Source organism: Talpa occidentalis, unplaced genomic scaffold, assembly GCF_014898055.3.
Source record: "Talpa occidentalis isolate TD23 unplaced genomic scaffold, MPIMG_talOcc4v2.1 talOcc4.2, whole genome shotgun sequence".
NCBI lineage: Eukaryota > Metazoa > Chordata > Mammalia > Eulipotyphla > Talpidae > Talpa > Talpa occidentalis.
In genome coordinates, this window is record NW_023602073.1 from 48,282,855 (window position 1) to 48,303,612 (window position 20,758).

Here is a 20,758-nt window from a genome sequence, read left to right on the forward strand (position 1 = left end):
AAGACAGAGTGGGGAACAGAACAGGCGGATCTACTGAAATACACTGCTGGGGGGAGCAGCGGGTAAGTCAGGAGAGGTCTGCTGCACCATGTGGGTATCTCCCTGGCCGGGGATCGAACTCCTGCTGCAGTGGTTGCAGATAGCTTCATAGGTTGTGTCTTAACCCCTTGCGCCACCAGGGAGGCCCATAAATAAATCAATCTTAAAAAAAAAAACAATAACAAACTTAAGACTTTTGTCTTGGCCACCAACATGCCATCCAGACTGAGGAAGACCTGGAAACTTTGGTGTCACATGAGCCATGACCACAGCAATATCAGCCAGCACCCAAGAGGCCATGGCAATTCTGGTGGTGCTGTCACCACAGGATCAACTTCGACAAATATCACCCAGGTTACTTTGGGAAAGTTGGTAGGAGTCGTTACCTAATAAAGAGGAAATGCAGCTTCTGACCAACTGTCAAACCCAGATAAATTTTGGCCCTTGGTGAGTGAGCAGACATGGGCAGATGCTGCCAAATACCAGGCTGGAGCTGTTTCTACCACTGACGGGTGAGATCAGGCTACTGCAGCGTTCTGAGGATGGGAGAGATCCCAAAACAGCCCTTGATCCTGAAGGCCTGATTCTTCAACAGAATTGCTGGGGGACGGTTAGGGGTCTAGGTGTGTGTGTGAGGGGGGTGGAGTTTCCTGATAGCTTGAAGCCCCCTGGAAGTTCATTAGACACAAGTGCTTTTCAAACCAAAACAAGACTTAAGAGACAATAAATTGCAATGTGTAAATTTTATTTGGATCCCGATTTGAACAAATCATCTATAAATTAGGCAGTTGAAACATTTGATATAATTTGAACATCAACTGGATGCTACATGACAACACCGCTATTGTTAGTATTTTGAGTGTACAACGGTTCATGGTTATAGGATAAAAAGTTCCACCTTAAGGAATGATATCACACTTAAGAATGTAGGGGTGAGGTCTGGGATTTACCTTAAAATACTCAGCCAAGGGAAAGGAATAGGAAAAAAGACCATGTCTTGCTAACTGTTGAGCCTGATTGTGGGTGCATGGGGTTGACATGGGCTCAGTAAGCTATTTTCTTTTGTGTTTCTGAAAATGTCTATAAATGAAAGCATTGAAGTATTACATTATTGGTCACACATTCTAGATAAAATATGACAAAATTATATCATGTCTTCACATACAATGGAATAATTCCGCTTCTTCCATTAGATAGGATAAATTATCCTAACATTTCTTAGAGAAGCAGGTAAAAGCAAAACACACCTCTAACTTCAAGCTTAGCAGTCTTACCCAGCAGCCTTTGACATTCTGACCATCTCACCTGGGCATTGTATTTTCCTTGAGATGGTAGAAAGTTCTCTTCCTCTTCCCAGGCTGCCCAGAATCTTTTCACAAGCACCTGCCTTAGAATGAAGATACTATTTCCTCACGTAATTTGCCACAGTGTTTATTTCTCTGCCAGGCTGGCCTGGGAGAGGTTTCCCATATGCATTTTATAAACCTGTCCCTGTCTCATAGAGAATAGCATCCACTCCATCTTAAAATATAAAACAGAGCATGTCTTAAAATATCTTTTGGCCTTCCCTTCCTATTCATTACATCTATAAAGATGAATCTGTTTTTCTGTGATAAGAAAGAATGGCAAAGGGAAAGGATTTGCTGAAGTCAGATTTTCATGGTTAACAGACACACATTTCCTCCTGCAAACTCATTCATCCAGTTCTCAGGTGTATAAGAAAACAGACAGAACAAGGTGAAATGACAAAACCAGAGACTACAAATGTTCATTCTCCTTCATTAAAAACATTAATTCATAAACATTGTGATTCATAAATAATCAAGGTTGGTGGTGCACCTACAGCCGTACCCTAAAACCAAATATTCTGCCCTTCTGGAACATTCACTAAACCTCTTCAAAGCCAGTATGTGACTCCAAAGAGGAAGTTCAGTCTTCCCCAATTCCCTGAGTTCACATTTATTCAATTCTACAGGCCCACCCAACCTGCCCAAGAAATGGACCTATTGTTCCTGGGAGGGCAGAAAGGATGAGGGGGAGGACCCAGAGCTGTGGAAGGGCAGTGCCCCCAGGCCTGGGCAGCACATCCTGTGTGCAAGTACCAGCTTTATCGTCCTATTTGTTATAACGGAGTGATTTCCCTGTCAAAAGACTTGAGTCGAAAGGAAGGCAGACTTTCTCCAGCAGCCCCTCCTCAGACCCAACGTGGGTCTATCCCTGTGGCAGGTGTCCAGCTGCTCAGAGCGTCCCATATACGCTGACTTTGGCCAGGGAGATGCTCTCCCAGTAGCGGTTCCGGCCTTTCTCATACAGGATGAAGAGCTGGGTGGGCTGGTGCACCCCGCGCACACTGCCTTCCAGGGTTGCCAGTGATGAGTAGCCACTGGGCCCTGGCCACACCTGGACATTCTCCTTCCGCCATGAGGTGCCATTGCTGAAGCTCCAGCGCAGGGTCAGGTTCACGCCTGTGGAGAGCAGCAGAGTCAGGGGAGGGTGTCTCTCCATCACCTAGGCTCCCTGTGTCACCCAACCCTGCAGACACTCACGGGACTCTCTATGGGCTGGGTTGGAGAAGAAGACAATGCCGGAGTTGGTGGCTACAGCTCCTGCGGCAACCACGGGGTCTATGAGCTCAGTGTCGAAGGTCACGTCCTGCAGCTTCAGCGTGTCACAGGCATCGTAGCTGTGGAGGATGATGCGGCAGCGGCAGTGGTAGTTGTTCTGGTTCCGGGCGTTGATGACAACTGAGCCATCCGGGAGCTCATAGGGCTGAGGAGAGAGAACAGGGGTTCAGAAGTTTCAGGGATCGGGCAGAGTAAGGTCCAGAGGGAGCAAGGCTGGGAGGCAGGGAGTGGAGCAGCCAGAACCAGGGTCTGTGAATGCAATGAGGCTCTGGAGGATCAAGATGGCTGAGTGGGGAGCCATTGGTGGTTCCTGACCTGACACTCATCAGGGTTGAAATCGTTGTTGAGCTTGGGCTGGCCGAAAGGGATGCCGGTGATCCCACCGCCATAGCGCCAGGAGGCACCGTGGTCATCGCTGATGAGGCAGAAGACCCCATCCCGCTCCAGGGTCCCGTGGCCACATACAATGAGCCGGCCCTTCTTCGGCTCCCACTGTTTCTGTGGGAAAGGAAGCTGGGTGTTACAGAGGGAGATACTGAGGGACTCAGAAGTAGGGAGGCAAGCTCAATAAATATCTCCCCAAGTGTGAGGACATTGTCTGGTCCCCTTCAGTGCTGTCCTTGCTCTCCGAGAAATCTGGAAGGATACCACAAACACCCACTGCCTGATTTAAGCAGCTCTTCTGCAGAAGATGAAGGTCATGCATGGGAGAAGGGAATGCATAGGAGCTCAAACCCCACATGTGCTCACTTACCAACCTGTGCACCATGACACAGACCTGTCTGCTCAGAAGAAGGGGTGCCTTGTTCTAATTTGCACAGGATTCTAAATTGTACATGGGCAGCCCTGCTGACAATCCTCACATGGGATGCAGTGGCAAAGTCCCATCTTCCCTCTGGAGGGTGTTCTTCCCAGGATGTCCTTTTCTTCCAAAGAGTCCCATCTAATAGGAAATCTGACCTCACAGGACCTTCTCTTTGTGGAGAACTTTGAGGGCATCTTCCACAAGAGAGCCCCCACTACCCATCTCAGGACAGACCTGAATGCCAGAGCCAGGGCCAGGGGCAAACATCTCAGTGCCGATATCCACAGAGAGGTTTCGGGGAGGGCTCCAGGAAACACCATCATCCTTGCTCCATATCAACATGGTGGAGGACACTTTGCAGCCAGCCTTGTGAGCACAGAGCGAGTAGAAAAGGAATACCGTTCCTGTCTTACTATCGCTCACGACTGCACCCAGGTTCAGGCCATCGGGGGCATCCCCATCATTTACAATGAAGGCCGTAGGAGACCATGTGCTGCCTGAAGGAAACATGGAAGAAACCCGTGGTGAGTACTCTGGAGAGGCCCTTTCACCACTCCCTGTTAAATTCCACCCTCTGCTAGGGACCCAAGGACTTACAATGTCCCCAGGGTGCCACCAGACCTGCCCCTTCTTACTTCTCTGTTCATATCTACTCTACCCTTGCTCACTCCACCCTGCCACACATGTTTCTCCTTAGTTCTCAGTAACTTCTCTTCTGGGGGGGTCTTTGCATGGGCTGGTTACATCTGCTGGTGCATTCTTCTTGCAGCCTTATTCTTTTACATCCTTTGAGTTTTTGCTCAAATATCACTGATTTAAAATTGCAATTAAAGGCCTCCCTGGTGGCTCTAGGGGTTAAGATGCACCACCCTATGAAGCCATTTGCAGCCACTGCAGCATGAGTTCAATCCCCAGCCAGGGAGCTACCCAAATGGCGCAGCAGACCTCTCTTGACTTGCCTGCTGCTCCCCTCAGCAGTGTATTTAAGTCAATCTGCCTGTTCTGCTCCCCACTCTGTCTCCGGTGAATCCTCTCACCCCTCACACCTCTGGCCTGTACCCCAGATCTTGTATGCATAAATAAATAAATCTCTAAAAAAAAATTGCAATCAAATGCTGACATGCCTCACACCTCTTGCCCAGGTTTATTTTTCTTCATTGCATTTCTCACCTTCCAACACATAAAATAAATTTACTTACTTAGGCCCCAGTAGAATATAAATCCCAACAGCAAGAGGATTTTTGCCCCGTTTTGTTCATAACTATTCACAGAATCTAAAACAGTGCCTGGTGTATAGTAGGTGCTCAATAAAAAATTGAATGATTGCAATTTCCAGATCACTGCCTGGGACAGCTTCCTTCATTAAGTTCTCTCTAACTGTCAAGGACCCAGGCTTCCAACTCTCCATGTTCCACTATCCTCTGGACACTAGGGCAGGTCAGGCTCTCCCAGCTTAGTATTAACTCTTGCCACCCAGGCATCTTTATACCCTGGTCCGTGGACCTCCGCAGAGCGATGAACTTGGCCCCCTTGTCTAAATCAGACAATTTTCTGGCCTCAGCAAAGGCAAGGAGATTGCCACGAGGAGTGACTGTGATGAGAGGGATGCGGAATGTGTCCACAGATCCAATCAGCTTCCCGCTCACCCAGAGCAGCTGCTCCATAGTGACGAGTGGGTTCACCTGAGACAAAAGGAGGACAGGTCAATAGGGACAAACTTGGTTTGGGGTTTCAGAACAGATGGATGGAGGCTGAAACTCAAGGTCCCCTGGGAGAGGCAGGCTGATGGGATCAGGAGCGAGTGTAGAAGCTGCAGAACAAGGGGAATCCAGAGAAAGACTGGAGCAAAACTGGGGGCTCGGAGGGGAGAGGGGTTATAACGGGAAAGGAAGCCCTCATGGAAGGGAAGGGAAGGGACTTCAAATAGGGAAGAAACTCGAACGAGGAGACTCTGAGGGAGAAGTGTATGGGCCGGGAGTGGAAAAGGGAATGGGAGTGGTGGAACGAACGGGATCTGAGACAGGCGGAGGAAAGCAGGCTCCGCAGCCCTTGTCCTGAGGGGCCCAGGGCACAGCCCGCAGCCTCCAGGGTCGGGAACTGGGCTGTGCGACTCACCAAATTGAAGTCGTTCTTTGCAGTAGCACCGACCTCTGCCAGAGACAGCAGCAGCGAGAAGATCGCGACAAATACCTGCACGCTACATCCTCCAAAAGTCTCTACCCTCCGCTGTGCCCCGCGTCTGCTCGGGGGCACTGCGCCGGCTCTCTCCTCGGTCATCTCTCCCCTGCAGCGACCCCGACCAGACCCCCTGGACTGGACCTCTGGAGTCGGTCAGCTGACTCTGGCCCTTTAAACATTCAGGTGTCATCCGCTCCCTCCCGGCCAGCCGGGAGCTCTAGGCCCGGCCCCACTTCCGCAACTCTAATTGGCTCTCACACTTTCTGACTTTCACGTCACCCGCGGGTGCCGGGGTTTGTCTTTCCAATTGGCCCTCTTCTAAGGTCCGGAGCGCGTGACCCCGGCGAGTCGTGCTGCCGCCGGAGTAAGGGGGCGGGCATTACTCCCCAGGAACCCTGTGATTGGCGCCGGCGCCTGGGCTCGTCATAGGGGCGCGGCCTGTTTTAAAGATGCAGGCGCGGGGGAAAGAGGCAGCGTATTGTCTCGGATAGAATAAAGGTCCCAGACTTTTTTTGGGGGGCCTCCCTGGTGATGCATGGGGTTAAGAACCGCACTATGAAGCTAGCCACAGCCTCTGCAGCACGAGTTCGATTTCCGGCCGGTCAGGGAGCTACCCACATGACGAGGCAGACCTCTCCTGCCTCGCCCTCTGCTCCCCTCAGCAGTGTACTTCGGTCCTTCTGCCTGTTCTGTTCCCTGCTCTGTCTCTGGTGAATCCTCCCACACACACACCCCTGCATCTCTGGCCTGTACCCCAGCTCTTGTACGCCTTAATAATTTTTAATAGTTGGTTTTTTTTTTTTTAAGATTTATTTATTTATTTATACAAGCACTGGGTACAGTCAGAAGCGCGGGAGGGCGAGAGAATTCACCAGAGCCAGAGCGGGGAGCAGAGCAGGCAGAAGGACCCAAGTACACTGCTGAGGGGAGCAGCGGGTGGCAGGAGAGGTCTGCGCGCCATGCGGGACCCTCCTCCGGTGCCCGGGGAGCAGCCGGGGATCGAACCGGCGCCGCAGAGGCCGCGGGCAGCTTCGCAACCCAGCGCTCAACCGCTGCGCCACCGGGGAGGCGCAATAATTTTTTTTTTTTTTTTTTAATAAAAGGTCCCAGACTTTTTGAGAAAACAAAATATCATTCTTTAATAAAATCATTTTACTACAAAATGGAGATCTGGAAGGCTGTGGCGTGAAGCTGGGAGGCGGAAACAGCCCCGGGTCAGGGTGATGCCTCTCACTTCTTCCTCTTATTCCCAGAGTCTTTCTTCTTGTCCCCAGAGTTCTCCTGATTCTTCTTGCCCAGAATCTTCAGAAGGTTCTTGGACATGTAGTAGGGTCGCTCCTGGGAGCCGTCGTTCCGCTCCAGGTCTTCCACTGAGCCAACACAGACCAGTTAGAAAGGACCCTCGGGGATCACCCCTACTCTCCTGGGAAAATCTGGGGCTTGGGGACTCAAATGCCTGGTTTCTATTCAGACTCCACCATCATCAGCAGTTTATGTATGGGTCAGGTTTTGTAACTTACTGAGCAAGTTATGTAATCTCAGTTTCCTTATCTGTAAGGTGGGTAGGTGGGGACGGAGTGGGGGTAGGGGAGGAAATGCGGGTCAGTTTAGCACAGAGCCTGTTACAAACCAAACCCTGAATGAATAGATGCAGTAGGGTAAGAAAGTCCTTTCTCACTACAGCCACCTGCTGGGAAGTCTATTGTTGCTAACTTCTACTCTAGATTTTCTGGAAGATACCAGAGACCTCTCCCCTGGAATACTTTCTTGGGAGAGCCTGCCTGCCCCAGAGCTTACTTCCTCCTTTCTTCCCCAACCTCCATATCTGAGGATGACAGAAGAGGCTCCCTCAAGCTCCTTTAACTCATAAAGTCATTATTTCTAGAATCACCTTGATGTTGGGGGGAGGTGATTAAGGGTGTCACTCACAGAAACAGAGGAAGAGTGTGTCCACACACATGCCGAAAACATTGAAGAAGCCACTGGCGATGACATAGGCTCCCAGGATACAGGTCTGGAAGACATGAGGGCTGTTAGGATTCCTTTGAGGGAGCTGGGAGGGTGAGGCAGAGATGGGAGACACTCACTATGATGGGCAGCCAGTAGTAGTTGAGTTTGGGGTTCTCAAAGTCTTTGCCCAATCCCGGGATGCGACCGGAGAAAAAAAAGAAGGACAGGACCCCTGCAGGAGAGGTCTGGAGGTCAGTGTTGCTGCTGATGTGACCTTTTTAACTGTCCAGCACCCCTGTCCTATCCCCGGAACTCCCAGCCCTGGTCCTTACCGACACCTCCAACCACCAGTAGCTTCCCGAAGAACAGCAGCAGGTCTGTGACTTTATCCAGCACGGCCACCCTATATAGGGAGTTAGGGTGGGTTGGGAGTGAGAGGCCAGGCAAGGCTGGAGACTGAATTGGCTATGTAATTTGCCCTGACAAAGTGCAAAATAAACTTTGTTCACATTTCAGCAGAGCAATAAATCAAGCTTGAGGCTCTTCTGAGCATAGCGTGGCCACAAAACCGGCCTCAGGTATGAGATCTGTGGTGGGGACCCCACAGTGTGGGGAACAGCCTGACCTGAGAATGTTCCTCATGAGCAGCTTGAAGGCGTCTTTGGCTGAGACACAGAAATTCTTCCCATAGATGGCGATCTGGGTGAGGTAGAAAGTTCAGAGTTACCTGTATGAGCTGCCCAGGACCGGGTCAAGGGGCCCAGAGCAAGTGATTATACATGGGGCTCACCATGATGTATGCATTGCGGTTCAGGAACTTGACAAACTTTTCCAGACACCAGAGGCAGCACTTGAAGCAGCACATAATGCATCGGGCTAGAGCATTCTGGGTTCCTGGGGATCAGGGGGTCACATTTGGTCTCTGGTCCCCGACAATCCCTCAAGGATACAGCTGTTCAGCCTGGTCTTTTCCAACCCTGGACCTTGACTCACTTTTTAATCTGTGGTCAATGTACTCCAAGATGACCCGGACTATCTGCACAAGGCTCAGGATGAGGGATCCGAAGGCCAGCGAGCCAGTGTGGTAACTGAAGTTGTTAGGTGGTCAGATGCAGCCTCAGGACCTCTGTGACTCCCACGCTTACCCAGGCTCACAATTCCCAGCATCCCCCCTGCTTACCGAAGTGTGCGAATGAAGGCAGAGCACAGGGGGAAGGTGGGGATGTCCTTGGGTTTGTGCAAGGCCCAGTAGAAGGAGGCAAAGGCCCCTGCCAGGACACACTGACCCAGGGCCAGCACCCAGTTCACGGTCCAAAATAGCCCCAGGACCCCGTAGATTTGCAAGTTGAAGAGAGTACGTTGTACCAGGCCTGTGGATGTGTAGCTCTGGAAGACGCAAATCACTCCTGGGCAGGAATTATTAATTGGGACCTGGAGGGTTTTGAAAGAGTAGACTCATTCCCAACCAGCTCTTCTCTCCCAGAGAAGAGGGGGGGAAGTGGCAGCCTCCCCTCTCAGGAGTTGCCTCTCTAGTGTCACTGGTTCAGCTTGCCTATGGTGTCAGTGTGACTAGCTTCTATCAGCCACCTGATGTGCAGAACTCCCCAAGCCTCAGTGGTGCAAGGGCCAGAGTGCCCAAGGCCTAGCTCTCCCTTGTACTCAAGCAGCAATTCCTTCCCAGTGCAGCCTCTGCGACTTCAACCAAAACAGTCTCTAGCAAAATCAAAGAAACTAATTTTTTTAAAAAGATTTATGTATTTATACAAGAACTGGGGTACAGGCCAGATGCACAGGAGGGTGAGAGGATTCACCAGAGACAGAGTGGGGAACAGAGCAGGCAGATTGACTGAAATACACTGCTGAGGGGAGCAGCGGGTGAGACAGGAGAGGTCTACTGTGCCATGTGGGTCCCTCGCCAGCTGGCTGGGATGGAACCGGTTCTACAGAGGCTGCAGACAGCCTCATAGCTCAACCACCTGTGCCACCAGGGGAGGCCCAAAGACACTAATTGTAAGATAACAAAGAATTACTGTTGATTTTATTGGGTGTGCTAATGGGGTAGTGATTGTGCTTTTTAAAAATCCTTAAGTATTGAGATTCAATCCTGTTGTATTGCAGGTGAAGAGACACAATGACAATGTCCAGAATTTGCCTTCAAAAACTCCAGAGAGGGGGCCTCCCTGGTGGCTCAAGGAGTTAAGCACCGCACTATGAAGCAATCCGCAGCCTCTGCAGCACCAGTTCGATTCCCGGCTGGCCAGGGAGCAACCCACATGGCATAGCAGACCTCTCCTGTCTAGCTCGCTGCTCCCCTCAGCAGTATATTTCAGTCAGTCTGCCTGTTCTGTTCCCCACTCTGTCCCTGGTGAATCCTCTCACCCCTCCCCAACCCTCGCATCTCTGGCCTGTACCCCAGCTCTTGTATGCATAAATAAATCAATCTTAAAAAAACAAAACTCCAGAGAGGAAAAAAAATTTCCAGTGAGGTGGAGAGGGTAGATGAAGCCAGCTTCGTGCAAAGTTGTAGGTTGTGGAAGGAACAGCAATTCTCTTTTGTGAGTGTTTGAAATTTTTCAAAATAAAAACTTTCCAGCAAATGTGACAAAAACCTTGATAATTGCTGAAACCGAGTATATTTGAAATTTAATGTTCAGAAAACATACTGTACTTTGTAATTGTGGCTTTGTGTCTTCTCTACTCCTGGGAAGGGTTGAAAGCAAGAACTGAGGTACTTAGGACTTTTGATACAGGTACCTGGCACATAGTGGGTCCCCCAGACTTTTAAGGGAGCCTCTTTCCCCTACCAGAGGGGGGGCACAGACCACTGCCCCAGCTCAGAGGAGCGACAACTTTGAAGACAGTCAATTTTTAGCAATCCAGTGTCAATGGGGAGAGTTTGGGGAAGCAGCTTCTCTCCCAGGCCCCCAGGAAGTCCCACCTGCCTAGAGCCTAGCACTGTGTTCCTAAAGAGGGAAACACAACAACATAACAAGTGCCCCCAAAACAGGTTCAACAAAACCGGTCTACAGTTATCAGCTCTTATCAGATGCCAGGCATTGTATGAAGCACTTTATGTGCCCCTGTCCTGTCATCGCAGACACCCTGAGGGGCAGGTATTATGATTAGCCCCATTTTACAGATCAGTGGACTGCAGAGGAATGTCGGGGGCGGGGGGGGGGTGGGGGGGGAGTTCTGCTGTCCACCTCCCTGCACAGGGCCCTCCCCCACACCCCCCACCAGTATGCCTCCTTCCAGCCTCCCTTCCTTCCCTACAGTGGGTGACTCAGTAGCAGAACTAGACCTGGAGCCTCGGAATGACTCCCTCCTTTGCTGCCTCTGCTGGGGCCTGCGGTGAGATCTTACCCTCACTGGGCCTCAGTCTTCTCTGTACAAGGGGTTTGGGCCAGTTGACCCCTAAGTTTCCCTAAGCCCTACTGGTGCCCCCTCCACATCCATCCCCAACCCTCTCACCCGAGGGTCACAAGATTCATTCAATATCAGGTTCTCACAGCCAGGCAAGCTGGTGTTGGGCACACGTACGACATACTGGGGTTGCCCTGATGTGGCCAGGTACCCACAGTGGAGTCAAGGAAAGTTCTGTGATATGGGGTCTCCCCAGTTCTCCTCCCCAGGGGGCCCTCCCAGGCACTCATGCAGGCTGTTCATGGATAAAGCCAGCTCTTTCTCCTTCAGCTCTGTCCAGGGCCATGTCTGCGTAGAAGAAAGGGCACCTGCTTTCTTTCAACTGCATGAAGGAGCTGTGTGGGCAAGCTCTGCCTGTCCCTGCCACCCCCAGGACTCCAGGGGTATGGGTAAAGGATACAGCGAGGTCATGGCCCAATAGATGATGCAAATGGACAGGAGGACAAAGGTGACCAGTGGGTAGAACACGGTGGACATCATCTGTCCAATAGCCCTGCAGGGAGACGAGAGCATGGCCCCAGGCCCCCACCCACGCTCTCAGGGGCTGACCCTTGCACTGGTCCCACTCTGCCCTTGCCAGGGCCTGCTCCTTCCCCCCAGCTGGCCACACAATAGGTGCTCACTGAATGAACTAAGGCCAACAAATCAGGTTCAAGAGACCCTGCAAGGAAACGAGAGTCACAGAAGTCCCATGGGGCAACTTCGGGGAGACATGAAAAGAACTCTTACAGGGTGGCACTTGATCCATTTGGCAGGCAAATCTTGGTTGGGAGCAAATTACCGCTTCTCTTCCTACCTGGATTCCTGCCAACCCAACCACCACTGCCGCCCTAAGGACACCACTAGCAGAGCCCCTACAGAGGGAGTTGACACTGGCTCATGCAATCTTCATGACAGTGCTACAGGGTAGGAGCTCTTATTACCCCCATTTTACAGATGGGTAAACGGAGACGCAGAAAGGCTGTCACACAGCAATATTAACTGTGGCGTTAGTCTGCGTTTTCTCCTCCAGGGCTCCTGCCAACTTCCAGGCACCCTGACCCCAGCCTGGCACCCCGCTTGTGCCCCCTCTCCTTCCCAGGCAGGCCTGACTTGCTAGCCTCCTCCAGGAGGGCGACGGCAATGCGAATCCGCTGGCGCAGGAAGATGAGCATCAGCAGCAGGATGCCTTCCAGCACAGACAGCAGGATCACTGGGGGCAGACAGGGAAACAGGGGCTGGTGTTGGGGCCAGTCTGGCCATGACCGAGGGCAGCCCTGGGGCAACAAGCAGCTGGGAGGTAGGCAGGGCACTCACTGGCCACTAGCCAGGTTTCCTGAACGTCCAAGTAGGCATTGAAGTTGATGGTGAGGCCCAGGTGGGTGATGGAGGCACCCTTGTCCCGCAGCTCTTGATACTCCTTCCAGCAGTGGTAGATGCCATAGGCCAGCACGCCCAGCACCCCTAGGATGAGCACCACCACCAGGGGCTTGGCCACTAGGCGCAGAAGCAGGATAAACAGCATGCTCAGGAACAGAGCCACGCCCAGGGCGCTGCAGGCAGAGTGGAGTAGTAGGTGAGGCTCACCCCAAGTCCCCTAAAGCTTTCCCTTTTCAGAGGCCCCCAAATGCCATTGCCTATCCCCCAGTATCTCCAGATTAGAACCTCTTTTTCTTATAAATTCTGCAAGGTTTGGGGTCTGTTCCGAGCTCTGGCTCCTTCCTCCCCTGTCCAAGTCTCTGTGCAGACATTGAGCTGGCGATAGAGGATCGGAAGGGGAGCAGGGAATGACAAGAGGAGGGGAATCTGGGGACTCACACAAGAATCCAATACCAGGAGTGGGCAAAATCTTCAAAGATCTTAACACTGATGTCACGGGCATTGAGGTCATTGAAAAGCCCACTGTTGGAGAGAGACAGAGTCAGAGGGGACTGTGGGTGGGAAGGAGCGTGAGCAGATGTGGGATCTGGGGGATACCCACTTGATTCCCTGAGTGATGGTGGCATTGGTGATCCCTGGGAGCTCAGGAACAGTACTATTGATCCATGGAAAGCAGCGGCCCATAACTGGATGGAGAGAACCGGGTTGCAGGGTAGGAGGGCCCAGAGCTTTGTCTTGAAAATCTCTGGCCCCCACCCCAGTTCATGGTGTACGCAGGAGGAAGGAGAGATGAGTTCTGCCTCCCTCAGAGGACTACTCTTGATTCCACAGCCAAACTGGGAGTAGGGGGGTGGGGGATGGGGAAGGGCACTCTTGCCCTGTGGAGTTTCCCCTCCCTGCCGCTGTCTGAGCTCAGACATCCTCTCTGCCTCCGCCTCACAAACTTTTCACCCTTTGATCCACCTGCCTTCGTGCCAGGGAGACCATGGCCCAGCAGACCTCATGGTTCCAGGCCTCTAGTTTGCTCAGACACCTCTGGAGGCTCATGGCCAGGCTTCAAGACTCTCCTGTTCAAGACTGGCTGACTTTCCCTCACCTCTGTCCCTTGCTTTTGTTGCACCTGAGTACTCATCTGCCTCCAGAAATCCCAGCCATTTCTCCCTGTTCAATTCCATCTCCAGGAAGCCTTCTCACCCCATCCCCATCTCTTGCGGCACCTATTTTGTGCTTACATGGTCATTTACCTCCACTCTCACGGCAACAACTTTGCCAGGCAGGCTGGCTCTGGCATTTACAGTCTAAAGATGAGAAAACAGGGCTCAGCTAGGTTGCGCAGTTGGCCCAAGGCCACACAGCTGGAAAGCGGTGGAATTTAAATCCAAATCTACTTTCTATTCTACTTCTATAGCAAACTGGAAGACTTTTTTGTAATTTCAAATTTTTCTGTTAAAAATGACATTTATGGGCCTCCCCTGGTGGTGCAGGCGGTTGATGGAGGTTGAGTGCCACGCTGTGAAGCTGTCCACAGCCTCTGCAGTGCCAGTTCGATCTCTGCCAGCGGGCGAGGGTCCCACATGGCGCGGCAGACCTCTCCTGTCTCGCCCGCTGCTCCCCTCAGCAGTGTATTTCTTCAGTCTGCCTATTCTGCTCCCCACTCTGTCTCTGGTGAATCCTCTCACCCTCCCTCGCATCTGGCCTGTACCCCGGTTCTTGTATAAATCTTAAAAAAAAAAAAGACATTTATGGTACAGAAGAGCACACAGAAAAAAATAAAAAATTAGTGGGATTCCATCATCCAACCGTATTCACATCTACCGTTTGGGTGAACATTCTCTCAGCCCTTCCAGTCTGTTCCCTGTGCATGGATGTATTTGTGTGCACAGTCTCCACACATGTTTTCATGAGATCTTTGTGGAGACCCCAATTGTTCCACCTAGCACTTAGTTCAAGCAGGGAGCACATCTTCCCTGTGTCTCTCCCCAGTGCCTGGCACAATAAACACTAGGATCTTCCTGCAGCAGAAACGAAAATGAAGCTGTGCGCAACTATTCTCCCTGGGCCTGGTTTCCTCATGAGAGCAATAAAAATATTGTACTAGACGATGCCTGAGCAAGGAATGCAGCTTCTCACCTGGACTGGAAGGGAGGAGGAAACTGGGGCAGAATTCCTGTCTCAGGCTTCGCATCACATTCTGGAGGGTGGAGAGAGGACAGACAGACAGCCAGATGAAGGAGTGAACCGCTCACCACCACCACCATCACCTACCCAACCCCTCTTGCACTCCCTGCCATGTGCCCCTCGTTGGGGACAGTGATGACATTGGGGGCAGTGCTTACCATGTCCTGGGGTACCCCAGGCAGACAGAAATTTCTGTTTTCAGCGTAGAAGACCTCCCTGACTGTCATTGAGTATTGACTGGGTTCCACGGTCCATGCAGTGTTTGGACAGGAGGACACGCATACCTGGGGGCAGAAAGCGTGCTGGGGGACTGGTGGCTAGGCCCCCTGGAGATCAGGGCAGAGATTGTCTGCAGGCTCTGACCTGGGGTGTGGAGCACTGTAGGCCTTTCTCTGCTACTGTGATGATGTTGGCATCTAGGATGCAGCTGAAGATGTTGAAGTACAGGAGATAAGGCTTATCTCTGCAGAGGGGAAGAAGCACCAGCATCAGGGCCTGGTCTAACAGAGCAAGGAGAAGGCGGGGGATGGACGGCCAGGGCAGGGAGCCAATATGACCGAGGTACACCACTCAGCTCCTGGCCTCAAGAAGCTCAGTCAAGGGCCTCCCCGGTGGTCCAGCGGTTGAGCAGTGGGTTACGAAGCTGCCCGCAGCCTCTGCGGCTCCGGTTCGATCCCCGGCTGCTCCCCAGCCACCGGAGGAGGGTCCCACATGGCGCACAGACCTTGTCCTTTCTGCTCTCCCCCGCTCTGGCTCTGGTGAATTCTCTCACCCTCCCCGCTTCTGACTGTACAGTGTCAGTCAAGCTTTGCCTGAAAGATTTCCTAGAATAGGGCCTCCCTGGTGGCGCAAGGGGTTAAGCACAGCACTATGAAGCTATCCACAGCACGAGTTTGGATCCCTGGCAACTCAGGAGCTACCAACATGGCACAGCAGACCTCTCCTGTCTCACCTGCTACTCCCCTCAGCAGTGTATTTCAGTCAGTCTGCCTGTTCTCCTCCCCTCTGTCTCTGGTGAATCCTCTCACCCTCTGCACCTTGGGCTTGTACCCCAGATCTTTTTTAAGATTTATTTATGCATATAAGAACTGGGGTACAAGCCAGAGGTGTGGGGAGTGAGAGGATTCACCAAAGACAGAATGGGGAACAGAACAAGCAGACTGACTGAAATACACTGCTGAGGGGAGTAGCGTGCGAGGCAGGAGAGGTCTGCCGCACCATGTAGGTAGCTCCCTGGCTGGCCGGGGATTGAACTAATGCTGCAGAGGCTGTGGACAGCTTCACAGTGCTCTGCTTAACCCCTTGAGCCACCAGGGAGGCTCTATCCCAATTCTTGTATGCATAAATAAAAAAATTAAAAAAAAAATTTCCTAGAATAAATCAGCATCTCGGTTGTTTACAGATCTTTAAGAGCTTGAACTTTGGAGCTAAACAATCATCCAGTTTCATGACCTTGAGCAAACCATTTAATGCTCACTGCCTCAGTCCCAGCATGTGTAAAACAACAGTATCTACCTTGTAGGGTTTAAATGAATTTGTGTATGTAAATTACACTGACTGCCTGGAACATAGTAAACACCATAAAATGTTAGAGGCTTTTATTACTTATTGAGCATTTCCTGCACACCAAAAATAAAAAATAAAAAAATAAAAAACAAAGAAAAAAACCCCAGTATCATTTCTGGGACCATCCTTGTGTTTCAGATGAGGACATCAAAGCCCAGAGAGGTTGAATAACTTGTTCAACGCCACATACCAGAACCAACCCAATCTCTGAACTCAAAGTCCATGCAGCAATGAACCATGACTACTGCAGAGACACAAAATTTGCTAACCCCATAGACAGTCTCTTGGGCATAAGGATTATTTCAAAGGAATGACTTTAAAAGCTGGGTGGAGGTTTCCTTTTAATAAGAGACATTTGCATGTGTAAAGGGAAGTCTCCCTTTGGAAGCCGGGCCCCACAGGAAGGCCTACTTTCTCTGACCCTCATCAATGCAGGAGGCAGCAGCTTAAATCTGCATAACAGTCTTCCCCTAGTTCACAGTGCCTTTCCCCGTGACCTCCCATAATGATCAGCTCAAGTTCCCTCCCCCCATTTCCTTTGTCTTTAATTAAAGTTATTTAAGGAGGTAACAAGCCATTTTGGAGAGTTACCTTTTTTTTGCTGGGTCTCCCCCATAAATACCAGAGTTGTACATATTATTAAATGTGCTTTTTTTTTTTTCCTCTTGTCAATCTGTCTGATGTTAATTAGTCTATTTGCCAGTCTAGAAGAACTAAGAGAGGAAGGGAGACTTGCTCCCCTCCCCCACACGACACTGCCTCCCTATTTCTGGGGGGCCTCAGAAGCCAAGTGCCCAGTACTGAGGACTTTTCAACATGGTCTTGAGTGGGGACATTCCAGGAGGCTGGGAGGGTGTGTGGAAGAGCTTGGATAATCTGGAGTCTGGGTGCCCATCACCTACCTTGTGTGTCTCCTGCCCCCTTTTCCTGCCTTGGTACTCACCTGTTTGCCCCGATCCCGCAGTAGGCCCCAGTGGAGTTCCTGGGGTACAGAACTTGTCGGGGATCTCCATATACCCAGGCTGGAGACACGGACACAGATGAATCACCAAAGTGGAACCACAAAGGAGGAATCACAGAGGAGGGTGTAAGTGTGACCCTTCCCTGGGTTACTGACCCTCACCCCAGCCCCAGCTCTGCAAAGCTGAAAACTCACCCACAAGCCCCACCGCGATGTAACCCAGAATGAAGAGCAGGAAGAGTACGCAGCAGATGACATCTGTGCAGCTCCTGAAGAAAATGTGGTCTAATTGTTAGGGGGAAAAGGATGTCCTAAAGCTAATTCCATACAGGCTTTGTGGACTCCACCCCCACTCCAGGCCAAAGCCAAAGACACTGGGAACTCCAAATCCCATCACCACCAAAGGGAAGGTGGCTGGGACCTGAGGGTGGGGTTAAGCAGCCAGGTTGGTATAAAGCCAGACACGTGGGCTTTGGAGGGGATCCCCCATTTTGGCTCTCTGCCAGCTCACAGGGTACAGCCAGCTCTGAGAGTGCCTTTGTGTTTCCAGGTCCGCGGATCGGGTAGGACGCATTAAAGACTTTATTTCCCTGTTTTCTCCCTGAGTTGTACATTTCCTCAATTCCCTTTCCCTTGTAAATAAACCTTTTATTAACCTTTTGTGTGTGCCTGTAGTGGAGTATTAATAAGTCCCTTTTAAGCGCGCGGGTGAGGACCCACAGCCAGGCAACCCGTTCAATATCGGGGCTGCCCTATAACATAAGTAGTCACAGTTGGAGAATTGGGCATTGCTGGAGAGTGGGTAGGCTTTATTCCATTTTTTAGAAAACCCTTTTCTTGGTAGGTCCACTTTTGTCTGAAGTATAACATGAGAAAGCGCACACTCATGTGGCCCAGTTGGATGGACTCTCCCGAGGGGCGTGCAGCCACACAGCCAGCTCCCAGGTCAAGAAACATCATCAGCCCCAGGAGGCCCCTGTGTCCACACATGACAATGCCCCTGGGCACCACTCTTTTGGGGCAGGAGTTTTCTTTTTTACAAGTTTCTCACCATTTAAAAAAATTTTATTTATTTATATCTATTTTACATCATTGTTCATTTTTAAACAATGTTTGCTTTTTTTTTTTTTACTCAGGTATGGTCCCCATAGAATTTCCTCCACCGATTCACCCATGCATCATTTTCCAGGTAGGACAAAGCAAAACTAAGACCCATCTCCCTCCTGCCCCTCCCAACTGCTACCTGCAGAGCCAGGGCCCAGAACTCACCTGTCCTTGATCGGGCCTCGAAAGGAGGGGTTATATTCCACTGGTTTTCCTGAGGGGTATGGGGAGGAGTGTAGAGAGTGAGGTACTGAGAGGGTCTCTTCTCATTTCCCGTCCTTCCCAAATCCTTCCTCCCCTGGGATCCCCCCTGGCCCTTAGGAGTTTGGGGGAAGGAGATGGACAGGGGCAGGGCTGGCTGGAGGGGAAATGGAAGTCAGGAAAAGTAGGATCCAGGCCCACCTGGCAGCTCAACAGCTCTGCTCAAGTGAAATCTACCCAGGTGGCCGTGGAGAGGGAAAGGGACCTTTAGGGTTAATTCCATTTCCAGCTCAAGGCTGTCAGCTCATGTTAGTCAGGGAATGTCCTTCACCTCCCGCTCCACCCTGGTCATTTCTCCTGGGTTTCCCTCCGGCTGGGATGTGGACTCTGACTCTAGTGCTGTTAGTGCCTCCACACCCCCATGCCCCCATCCCAGCCCCTCTTCCCTCTCTGTAGCTTGCCCAGGTTACAGAAGGGGCACAGATGAGCCCCTTCAGGGATGTCACAGCTCCTCCCCGCATCTGCCCCAGCCCTGCCTCTACCCGGTCACCTGAAGCAGTGGGGAAAGAAGTTGAAGCTAAAGGCACCAGCTCTGGGAGAGCCTGGGGAACTAGGGAGCCCCTGTTGACCCCCACCCAGAAGGGACCTCTATCAATCCCTGGGCAAGCACTCAGGGTGACACCTGAGCCAGGCCGTTGAGATTGTGGCTGTGTCCTGTTCCTGGTCCTCCCTAAGTACACACACAGGGAGGAGGTGGGGCCAGGCAGCCAGGGCCTAGTGGGCACCTAAGAGGGAGTGGGGCAGAGAGCTGGGCAAGTGTAGAAAGGGGTGGGGTCCACTTTCCTCAGGAGCTCTGGACTCTGTCCCTCCATGATTCTCAGACATAAGGTCAATGATTGACCCAAAACTGTTCCAGGAAGTCTACTAGGGAATCTCACTCCTCCTTCCCTTGGCCCCCTGCCTCTGGGTTTCTTCCTCTCCAGATTCCCAAACCCCAGGGGACCTTTGCGGGCAGGCCCCTAGTCCTGACTGCTCACAGGGATCCCAAGGGCTGGTCCCAGTTCACGCTTCCCTCAGGCCTCTCCAGCCCTGATCCTCAGACCCCTGGGGCAGGCTCCAGCTTTGGTCCCTCACAGAGATTCTGGGGACAGGCCTCTTTCCCTCTCCCCTCAGGTCTTACTTACCCTTCCCAGGAAGCCCAGAGACCTCTGCCCCTACTCCTCAAGAACCAGAGGCTGGTTCCTGCTGCTAAGACTCAGAGGCAAGTCCCAGCCCTGTCTGCACAGCCCCAGCTCCTCACAGGGGCCCCAGCAGAACCCACCCGCCTGCCCCTCCTCACAGAGCCCCTGAGAGTCAGACCCCCCCTCCTTACCCCTCAGAGACCCAGAGTTCAGCCTGAAACTTCTCAGAGACCCCAGCTGCTCCTTGGGACAGGGGGCCAGGCCCTGACCTCACTCTTCAAAGACTCCTTAACACATGACACTCCCAGCCTGAGCCTCATGCCCCTGTTCGGGACCGGGCTGTTCTGGCTTTGTTTCTCGGTCAGGCCAGGATGCCCCTACCCGCTGCAGCCCCATCTCCTTACAGAGACCCATTTCAGTGCCTGAAGTCTCCCCAGCAACACCCCACAGTCCCTGAACTGCATCCTCCTCCTGGACTCTTGATGCCGCCTCTTTCCATCAGCTGGCTTCCCGCCTTCCTCCCCCGCCCCTCCCCACGCACACACCAGAGACCCAGGACGCCCCCAGCTCTTCTCCCAGGGGCTAGACTGTAGTCACACAAATCAGGCAGCAGACCCCCTCCCTCTGCCGTCCCGGCCTCAGCCTCACCGTACAGCTCGTCCTTGTCCTGTTTTTGCTTCCCCCTCATGGCTCAGTCTCCGGAGTGATTGGAGCCTGGGAGACCTGGCGACTTACCTGCTGCCAGCCCCGCCCTCCCACACGTCACAGCCCCACCTCCACCTGTGGTCCCCGACACTCTCCAGTTCCTTCTTCACAGCGGCAAAGCCACAGCTCTGAGCAGGTGGGAGGGAAGGCCCAGCTGGGGGCAGGTGCTCTAGGCTGCTTGCTGCGAGGGGGGTGGGGCTGAACTGCGGCCTGAAGGGATTGACAGGCTCTACGGAAAACCCTTCAGCTCTCACACCTGTACCCTCCTGCAGAAGATTAGTGAAGATGACCGTGCATTTGCTTTTTAGCCCTTGACAGTGGTCCCCCTACAACCCTTCCCGCCCCCCAGCTGTTTTCTACAGCAGCCACACCTGTGCTGCCTTTCTGTTCTCTGGCCCTTGGACCCAGCATTCCTGGAGCCTGTACCCATGCCCCCTGTAGGGTAAATAAAGTATCAGGTTTTTCCACCCTCCTGCCATTAGAT

General features: G+C 52.1%; 2 protein-coding genes across 2 annotated transcripts; both read right to left on the minus strand.

The window, feature by feature from the left end:
• Positions 1-774: 774 nt before the first annotated feature.
• NEU1 (neuraminidase 1) lies at positions 775-5,929 on the minus strand. The gene is made up of 6 exons (XM_037519427.2): positions 5,584-5,929; positions 4,958-5,150; positions 3,703-3,965; positions 2,979-3,161; positions 2,586-2,808; positions 775-2,504 (listed from the first exon to the last, which is right to left on the minus strand). Exons 1-6 carry the CDS (start codon positions 5,743-5,745, stop codon positions 2,278-2,280), a joined length of 1,251 nt encoding a protein of 416 aa, XP_037375324.1. The 5' UTR covers positions 5,746-5,929; the 3' UTR covers positions 775-2,277.
• An 863-nt stretch (positions 5,930-6,792) lies between these two features.
• Positions 6,793-20,276, minus strand: SLC44A4 (solute carrier family 44 member 4). The gene is made up of 21 exons (XM_037520843.2): positions 20,218-20,276; positions 18,353-18,401; positions 17,279-17,352; positions 17,066-17,144; positions 14,920-15,019; positions 14,715-14,840; positions 14,509-14,569; positions 12,980-13,064; positions 12,817-12,900; positions 12,316-12,551; positions 12,112-12,211; positions 11,420-11,512; positions 11,068-11,170; positions 8,777-9,027; positions 8,590-8,684; positions 8,387-8,490; positions 8,222-8,295; positions 7,929-7,999; positions 7,734-7,828; positions 7,576-7,660; positions 6,793-7,016 (listed from the first exon to the last, which is right to left on the minus strand). Exons 1-21 carry the CDS (start codon positions 20,255-20,257, stop codon positions 6,877-6,879), a joined length of 2,145 nt encoding a protein of 714 aa, XP_037376740.1. The 5' UTR covers positions 20,258-20,276; the 3' UTR covers positions 6,793-6,876.
• Between the last annotated feature and the right edge of the window lie 482 nt (positions 20,277-20,758).